Source organism: Ambystoma mexicanum, chromosome 10 (assembly GCF_040938575.1).
Source record: "Ambystoma mexicanum isolate Mex_15411 chromosome 10, UKY_AmexF1_1, whole genome shotgun sequence".
In the NCBI taxonomy this organism is placed as follows: domain Eukaryota; kingdom Metazoa; phylum Chordata; class Amphibia; order Caudata; family Ambystomatidae; genus Ambystoma; species Ambystoma mexicanum.
This window is the reverse complement of record NC_090932.1, coordinates 366,119,910-366,129,772: the sequence shown is the minus strand read 5'-3', so window position 1 is coordinate 366,129,772 and position 9,863 is coordinate 366,119,910. Positions and strand designations below refer to the sequence as shown.

Below are 9,863 nucleotides of genomic sequence, written 5' to 3'. Positions count from 1 at the left end.
GCGATTGTTTGCTGCCAGAGAACTACAGACTGCTGTCATTATTAGATGTTACAGCAAAGGTTTTCTCCACATTTGTCCTGAGGGTTCTCCAGGCATGGGTGGAGGAAACTGAAGTGCTGCAAAATATGCAGACAGGTTTTCATCCAGGGTTCTGTATGTCGCACAACCTTAGGATCTTGTACTCCCTGATTAAGGGGACGACGGAACCTTGTGGGCCCACCTTATATGTCACTTTCGTAGATTTTCAAGCTGCTTTCGACGGGGTAAACCACGAGAAGTTGTGGTGTAAAATGGTATCCTGGAGGTGCCTGAAATAGCTTGTGAATGTGCTAAAAGGTCTCCACTTGAATACCCAAGCACGTGTACGACAGAACGAACAGGTGGCGGATGGGAGGGTGGCAGCCCCAATAACAAGATCCAAAAAGGTGAAACACGGATGCACGATTGCACCACTTCTTCACAACATATATATATATATGTCTGATCACCCTGCCCGATTCGTTCTAGGCATCGGATGTTGCCCTCATAGAGGAGGGAGGCCCATCCCTTGTTTGCTTTATGCCGATGACTTAGTCATGCTAAATTACACCTATAGAGGAGCCAAAGCCATGTTTGAAATATTGATTAAATAGGTGGCTGAAAATGACCTAAGTATTAACATGGGGAAGACTAAGGTCACGGTGGTCTCACCCAAAAGGGTGAAGTACCCCAGTTGCATCACTATTCTTGGGAAGCTTGACTACGTTGCATCATATCCTTACTTGAGATTAGAGATGAGTGCCAGTAGAACATACGCCTGCATAAAAGCAGCAAATAGGGCCAAGGCACATCGCATGACCCAACTGATTGGAAACTTTGCAAGAAATACTGCTGGTTTCACTTTGGAAAGGATAATTACCCTATACAGCCAATGCATTTGCTGCATGGTTTTATATGGTCTAGAGGCATTGGCCATGGGGGACTTGCATCGGCTGGATGTGATTGAGGGCTCCTTCTGGAAGCGCCTCCTGAGGCTAGACCCTTCTACCATAGTTAATTATCTCCGACTGGAGTTGGGGCTGGTTTCTCTTAAGGTTCAGATGTTGATTAGCCAGAGACTCTTGCACTTGAAAATCCATACCAAGCCGAAATGTTGGTTACTCTCGCTGCTGGCGCCTGGCCAGAATTCTTGCCACAGTCTCAGGGAGGAGAAGTTCGACATATTAATGGCTAAGCTATATAAGAATATTGGATGGTGTCCCGATTTCAGAAGAAGGACTCATGTTGTTCTAAAACTTATTCTCTTTTTTTTTTATTCTTTTTTTATTGTTTTCATCATCATAATCAATAACCAGAGAGAAAAAAAAAACACAGAAATGAACACAATTCATAAGCAACAACCCACTAAACTAACCCCCCTAACCCCCATATCGCCAATAGATCCCCCACTCAACCCTATCCCCCGCCACGGATTATCCATAAATGTCCAAAAGCTTAAGCCTCTGAGGGCACCATTGCTCCCTGAAGTCCCCTTTTAGGTATGCCAGCGTCTCACCCCAATCTACCGGGAAGCTTTCCAGTCTGTTATTTACTGCATACGATGCCCATTCCAACGAAACTATGTCCCACATTTTCCTCAACCAGTCTTGCTCCGTCGGGACCGTGGGGCTCTTCCACCTCTGAGCGATGAGGGCCATCGCGGCCAACACGAAGATAACTTTTGCCTTGGTTCTACCCCTCCCTTCTTTCTCGCCTCCTACACCCATTTTCCCTAGGAGAATCTCCCGCGAGTCCTGGTTGGCCCCCTCCCACAAAATCTGGGATAGTGCTTGTCCCACCCCGCTCCAGAAAGGCCTGATGACGGGACAGTCCCACCATATGTGGTCCGCTGAGCCCCCTTCCCCACATCCCCTCCAACATTTCGCCTCGGACTCCAGGTACATCGCGTGCAAGCGGGCCGGAGTATAGTGCCAGCCATACAAATATTTATACCACCCCTCCTGCAGTTGGGTCGCCCTCGCCGCCCTAGGGATCAACTTCCAGAGCCTCTCCCAATCCTCCTGTGCCATGCCGAGCCCTGGATGTTGCTGCCAGCTCCTCATATACGCCCAAGTAGTTATTGGGCCTGCCTGCTCTAGTTGTCTATACAGATCCGAAATCAACCCTTTGGAGCCCTCATGAGTGGTAAGAAATCGCTCAAATTGCGTGAGGCCCCTCGTCGCAGCCTTTCTTATCTCCCCGGCCATTACCCAGTGCCTAATCTGGAAGTAACGGTGCCTCTCCCGTTCTCTCACCCCAAATTCCTGCTTACATTCCTCAAACGTTTTCACCCTATCACCACTAAACATATCCCTCAGCGTTCTGCAGCCCCCATTCTCCCACTGTTCAAACGCCCCTTGCTCCAACCCCGGTGTGAAGTCCCCGTTATTAAAGATAGGCGTGAATGGGGACGGAAAGGTTGTGATCCCCCGCTTCTCCACAGCCCTGTCCCAATTATCCACCACACCCTTAGTAATCACACTTAAATATAAATGCGATGGCCTCAATCTTCGCGGGAGCCACAATACCTCCCCCAAATGATGCCCGAGCTACAGTCCTATCCATTTTTACCCAATGTTTAAGGTAGGTGTCCGAAAACCACTCTCTGATCACCATTAGTTGGGCAGCTTTGTGATAACGTCGAAAGTCAGGGAACGCCAGGCCCCCCCTCTCTCTAGAAGCCACTAGCAGCCGCCTAGACAGGCACGGCCTCTTCCCCTCCCAGACAAACTCTTTGACCACCTTATCTAGTCTCTTTCCGGGACTGGAAGGGGAATAGCCTGGAACAGATACAATACTCGAGGAAGCACCACCATTTTGAGGACTGCACCCCTCCCCAACTAGGACAATCGCAGAGCGCCCCATCTTCTTAAATCTTTTGTAATATCCAGCAGCAGGGACTCATAATTGGCCCCGTACCAACCCGCCAATGATGGTGTAACCCTAACTCCCAGGTAACGCAGCCCGGTAGGGCTCCATTTAAATGGGGAGGTCGCCTGTGTTTCTTCCGCCTCCTGCCTCTCTAAGGACAGATTCATATGTTCTGATTTCAAAAAATTGACCTGCAATCCCGATAGTTCGCCGAATCTGGTCAGGAGTTCTATACTCGCTCTAATGGAAACCTTAGGGTTCTTGAGGGTAAGCAACATGTCATCAGCGAAAGCTGCTACTTTATGCTCCCTCCCCCCGAATGGTATTCCCTGAATCTCCTCCGCCTCACGAATAGCCACAAGCAGTGGCTCCAGATATATTGCGTAGAGTAATGGAGAAAGGGGGCAGCCCTGCTTTGTCCCCCGCCTCAATCTGAACAGCCGGGACACCTCGCCATTGGCCAGGATCCGTGAGGTGGGGTTCTTGTAGTTAGCTGCGACCATTCGTATAAATCCCGTCCCCAGGCCCATCCTTTCCATCACCTGAAATAAGAACGACCACTCCACCCGGTCGAACGCTTTTTCGGCGTCGAGCGCCAAAAGAACTGCCGGAGTGGACGTCTTACACGATTTCTCCACCAGGTGAGTCACCCTCCTGATATTGTCAGCAGTCTGCCTCCCCACGACAAAGCCTGATTGGTCCTGATCGACCAGGAAAGGCAGATGCCTCTATAGGCGCTTCGCCAGGATCTTAGTGAAAATGTTTGCCTCCATATTTATACGGGCAATTGGGCGGTACGAGGTGCATTCCTCTGGGTCTTTCCCCTCCTTATGAATGAGAGAAATCTTTGCCTCCTCCATCGAGGGAGTGATACTGCCCTCCTCACCAAACGTGTTAAATAGTTGCGTTAGGTGCGGAACCAGGAGGTGGGAGAAAGCCCTGTAGAATGAGGCCGGGTAGCCGTCAGGCCCAGGAGCCTTGCCGAGGGGAAGCGTTGCTATTATGGCCCTAACCTCATCCTCTGTAATTAGTCGGCCTAACTCTTTGCCTTCCTCTTTGGATAATCTCGGGAGGGGGAGGCCCTCCAGGAACTCTCTCTGTGGCTGGGTACGCGGGCTCTGTGAGGAGTACAGCGCCCCGTAAAATTCTACCAACCTCCCCTTTATCTCTTCAGCCTGGGTAAGCCTTCGTCCTCCCGCATCTTTAATTGCTGTTATAATCTTCTGCTTCCTTCGTCCCCTCAGGAGGCGTGCCAGGAGCGAATCTGCCTTATTAGCCTTGGCATAAAATGTTTGCCTGACCCTGAGCATAGCCTCTTCCGCTTTTTTAGTGCGCAAGATCCCCAGCTGGCCCTCCGCCAACCTGTATTTCCTATGCGTCTTCCGAGTTGGGGTCTCCTGCATGCACGCCCTGGCCTCTTCGACCTCATTTTCTAGCTGAGTTTCCAGGCTTCTCAGCAATCTACTTCTCTCCGGTTTCATAGCAATGATTTCCCCCCTCAAGGTCGCTTTAAAGGCATCCCACCTCACACTCTGACTAGTGTCCCAACTGTTATTCCTCTTGAAGAAATCCCGGATTTTGTCCCCTAGCTCCTCTCGTAAAACCTGATCCCTCAGGAGCTCCTCCGGGAACCTCCAAGTCCACACCCCTGGCCTACGCCTCCCGAGCCGCATGTTCAGTTGCACCACTTTGTGGTCCGCTATCCCCAGGGGGCCCACCTCAACATCCTCCACCTGCCCCACCAAACTAGCCGAGATCCAGATGTAGTCAATGCGGGACTGTGTTTTATGGACATCTGACAGAAAAGTAAATCCCTCTTCCTCACCTCGTATTGCACGCCATGCGTCGCGCAGCCCGGCCTCCTCCCATTTCCCTCTCAGTTGAGGAGATGCAATGGCGCCACCCCATTCCCTGTCACACCGGGACCTGTCCCCCTTTCTGTCCCAGGCAAGGTTAAAGTCCCCCTTCACTATCACCTGTCCCCTGGCGAAATTCTCTAGGGTGCCCAAAGTATCCCGCAAGAATTGCTCTTGGCCCACATTGGAGGCATATACTGAGGCTATAGTATACTGGGATCCCAAAATCTCCCCCCTCACCATAATGTAACTTCCATTTTTATCCCTGAGGGTATCACGAGGTCGAAAGTTAACTCCCTTTCCAAAAGCCAGGGCGACTCCCCCCCTTTTAGTAGGCCCTGATGCAAACAATATCAATGGGAAGCCCCTCAGGCGCAAGCGACCTTGGTCTCGTTTTAATAAGTGTGTCTCCTGCAGTGCCAGCACGTCCGGCCTTTGGGATTTAGTAAATAGCTCCAGCTTAGTACGCTTGAGGCTGGAGTTCAGTCCTCTCACATTATGAGTCAACCGCTTGAAAGCTGTGTAAACAAACAGCTTGCCCGCCATACCCCCATGTTAACTTTACCGCGCCTCCCCACCACTACCTGGGAGAGATACTGAACCCCCCCCTGACTCCCGCCCCCTTAATTTCTATTCGGCTCCGTCCAAGGCACCCTTCCTCTCCATTGGCAACACCCCACCCTCCCTCCCAACCCCCTCCCCCTCCACCCTGAAACCCCAACTGTGGGTGAGAAATCCCCCCTCCCACCTCTGCCCCTGCCCACTCCCCCCTTCCCCTGAGTTAGTCCCACCGTTCTTCCCCATCCTAGGGCTAGGACTCCCTCACCACCCCCCCAACCCCCAAGCCAGAGCAAAAGCCCTTTCCGCTCCTCCCACTTCCCCCTACCGGGCCACATTGCCCTTACCGATCCCAAGATGTTGCTTCCCCTTCCCCAAACTCCTATACCAACCTTTAGGGTCCACCACCCCTTGCATATCAAAACCCCAACTCAGGTACTCTCCTTGCTGCCATTGGCTCCCTCCGCCCCACTCCCTTCCCCTTCCCTCAGGGAACCGTTGCTCCTTCTCGTGCCCTTCCTCTTCTTATCTCCCACCGTGGTCCATTCCCACGGCCTCTGCCCTGGCCTGTTGTCTCCGGCTCGCTGAGCACTACTCAAGGGATCCTCCTCGAGGTCGATCCGCAGCAGTGCAGACCCCTCCTGGACAGACGTAATCCGTTTCTGCGAGCCTTCCCAATCGAAGACAAGGCCAAATGGAAATGTCCACTTATAGCTGACGCCGCGTCCCTTCAACACCTTCACTACCGGCGCCATCTGTCTCCTCTTGACTAGGGTGATGTTCGCCAGATCTTGAAATAGAGCTATCTGCTGCTCTTTATACACTATTGGTTCCTGTTTCCGCGCCGCCTGGAGAACTGCCTCCTTTTGCGCGTATCTGGCAAAAGCGGCTAGCACATCTCTCGGTCTCGAGGTGGGCCCCTTGGCGGGCCTTCCGACTCTATGGACCCGATCTAATTCGATGGCATCAGGGTCCTCTCTTCCTAAAATGTTCGCGAAGATGGCCTGGACCTCCCGTTTCAAGACCCCGTCCGAGACTGACTGCGGTAGTTGCTTCACCCTAATATTGATTCTTCGCGATCTATTTTCGAGATCCTCCATTTGGATCTCAAGATTCTGGGTCGCAACATCAAGGCGCTGTACAGCCTCACTATTGGCTGTGGTGTCCTTGTCTATTTCCTGGAGACCCCTTTCCAGGAGGTCAGTCCTCTTCCCCAGTTGCCGTAAGTCCCGCTTGATCTCCCCGAGTGCCTCATTGAGATCTGCCCTCATCAACTGAAACTGATCTTGAAATGTCTTAGCCAAGTTGGCATGAAGCACTTGAATCTCACTCAGCACATCCTGTCTAGACGCCGGGGACGGCTCCTGCTGTGCCCCCACCGCCGCTCTCCCCTCCTCCGAGTCCTCAGCTCCTCCATCCGAGCCTTTGACCATATTCTGCACCGACCACAAGGAGTGAAGGGTGCCCTGTGACTCCCCAGGGCGCTGCAACACCTTCCCACTCTTCCCCCTATGGCGGGTGGCCATCCGTCCGGAGTGAAACCCACTGCGTGGGGGCAGCTCCTCCTTGTACTCGGCACTCCCGCGTCCCCCCGGGTTACACCCCCCACCAGACGTGTCCAATCGCCACCCGGCTGCCACACCTCAAGCGTAGTTCAGAGTGATGTCCACACCCGGAGGCCAGGAAACCACGGAAGAGGCCCAGCACCAGTTATCATCAGATGCTGGAAGCAGTAGGAATCGAAATGGTGATATAGCCCCGGCTGGCACCCCTACTGGGTGGAGGCATACACTGGGGATTACAAGACAATACTGTCCTCCCACGTAAAATCCACAGGGTCGTGCACTGCTACCGTCACCGAGGCATAGGGGGCGGCCCCAGCCCACCACACTCCCTGGGGGAAGCCGAGCTCTCCAGGGCCACAATTACCGCCGCTTCATGGGCCACCACAACACATATTTAAAAAAAAAAAAAAAAAAAAAAGGGGTCGGAGCAGCTCACGCCTCCCGCTCTATTTCCTCTGCTGGTAGACTTCTAGGGGCCCGCCCGCCCCCGTGCCGCCGCTACGCCCGCTCACCGCCGCTTCCCAGGGCACCGGGCAGCCACACTCCTCCGGGCCACTCCTCGGTCGCTGTGCGCTGATGTCGCAGGCCACTCTCGCTCTTCCTCCTCCGACCTTCGGGGGGGGAGGGGCCCGCCCTAGGCCGCAATGCCGCCGGCAATCTCCACTTGCGGTGGCGCCCCCTCCACCACCTCCACCGGCGGGGCAGATGTTCGGCCGGGTCCACACTGCACCCGGCCCGCCGCCCGCAAGCCCCCACAGGGCGCCGCTCCCGTGCGGGTACCGCTCCCGTTGGCTCTGCAGTCGAGGGCCTCTCGCCGGGGGCTGTCCGGCACCCCCCTCCTCAGCCTCGGCCTCCCTCAGTAGCCGTCGGCAGGCGTGCCGACGGCGGGCCGCCACGCTTCTGGGCTCCGCTTTTCAAAGCCCCGACCTCGGAGCACTGCTCGATTCACTCCCGTAGGCTTCGGGAGCCCCGCCACTTCGCACAGAAGTTGCTCACCGAAAGCGGGGTGGTGGACCGCTTAGTGACTGTTCTGGGGTCAGGAGCCTCGGGCAGCACGTCTACTCCCTGCTGTCCGCCATTTTAGAATGCCCTAAAACTTATTCTCTTAAATGTAAATTGAGGCACTGGGAATGGATTAACAACTACGCCCATTTAGCTACCCTACGGACCTATACCTATGTCTCAGGGTTGGTGCATAGTTTTCTCCCGCTCCAAAGATACCTGAGACAGTGCCCAAACCCTGCGATGCAGAGTTTTTGATTGAGGCTACTAATAAACCAGCTACCATTGTTTTCTTTCGTGGTGCCCAACTCTCGTATAAGCAAATTGCCTGCTATATTGTAGATGGCAAAGCCCCTTTTCACTGAATGTGCAGACCTGGGTAATGTATGTATGTCAATCTTTGGCGGTATGGTACATAACAAGTTGATAAAGGAGGAAGCTTTTTGGAACTACTGCCTCAATACCAAGACCCTAAGTGTACACATTGCTCTGTACCGGTTATGGTGTACCATCCAAGAATGTTTGCCTAATTCTAATTGAGTTGATTTTACGGGGTGGGCCCTTAAGAGCTATGTCCGGTCTATTTTATAGCAATTTTATGTCTACTATTGATTATTTAATGTTTTATAGACACAATCAATGTACATTAAGCATATAAGCATTTTTGGTTGTATGTATATGAAGATTGATTTTAGTTGGTTTTAGTTGGCCCGCTGTAATATTATCTGCAAGATTTTATACGATACACTATGAATTGATTATGAATGGCTAAACAAGAGGTAATGAATTAAGTTAACCTGTGTACAGTATGAGTTTTACTTAATGGAACCATTTTTAGATACCTTGGGACTCTGATTTCTTCATTTTGATTTGTTATCTGATTTGTAAAAGTTATTTTGGAACAGAATATATATATATATATATATATATATATATATATATATATATATATATATATATATATATATATATATATATATATATAATGGCCCTGAGAACAGAGGACGTAAATGAGGGCAAAATAGAAGCATCATTCGTGAACGATTCAGGTACTTTCATATCAGACCCATCAATTCAATGCTTAAGTACAGCAACTCCATGCCGCTAAAAAAGCGCATCACTCAACCTGGTTAAGATCAATGTTATTGCGAGTGTACCACACATGTTATTGCCAGAGTCCCTTAAGTACAACAATAAGAGCATTGAAACAAACAGCAAGTAGAATATGGCATTAAATTGAGCATCAATTGGCCATTCTATTATCACTAGGCACAAACCTCCTGTAAAATAAGGAATATTATCAGAAATTCCATTAGATCCATATTTACATGTACAGTAATTCATGAAAATGTCATCGAGGATTTTTTTTTAAAACTTCCTCAAAAGTGAGCATCATCATTTTGCCATCACTGGCTCGTCTCCAGACCAGTTGCAGTGACTGCCTCACTAATGCTCTGCATCACATACTCCAAGTTACTGTTGTTCAGGCACGATATGTTGAACTGGCCGTCTAAGTTCAGGTAAATGTGCTTTTGTTGGCTCAGAAACTCCACCTGCAAAGCTGAAGACATTAGAACATGAGCCTTTAATTTACAGTTTCCCTACAGCACATATAACAGACACACTGACCTTCCCTAAGAAAGGAGAATGGCTTGTGAAGAATATCGTTGAACAGACACAAGGACTTTTTTTGGACAGTCAAAGGGACCTTTCGGTGGCAGTCTTATTGTAATTGTACATTGTAATTGTAATATTTGTAGAGCACTTATACACAATTGAAGTGCTTCAAAGTGGGAAGGGAACAAGGGGATATGGTCGTCGTTTGTAGGCCTCGAAAATTCTGAATGATCAAACAGCAATAACTAGCATACTAGGCCAGGGCATTTCTATTAGTATAAGTGTGTGATAAAGAGTGGGGGGACGAATGGGGGGGTGCCATACAAAACAAAAAGGTTGTTCATCAATGCGCCTATGCATGCAGGCAGAGCAAAGC

At 50.9% G+C, this 9,863-nt stretch overlaps 1 protein-coding gene across 1 annotated transcript in view; it reads right to left on the bottom strand.

The window, feature by feature from the left end:
* Positions 1–8,992: 8,992 nt before the first annotated feature.
* GOT1L1 (glutamic-oxaloacetic transaminase 1 like 1) overlaps positions 8,993–9,863 on the bottom strand; it is an 874,697-nt gene continuing 873,826 nt past the window's right edge. Inside the window, exon 9 of the mRNA XM_069617952.1 lies at positions 8,993–9,431. Within this exon, the coding sequence (XP_069474053.1) occupies positions 9,277–9,431 (155 nt within the window). The 3' untranslated portion in view covers positions 8,993–9,276. The remainder of the gene's footprint in view (positions 9,432–9,863) is intronic.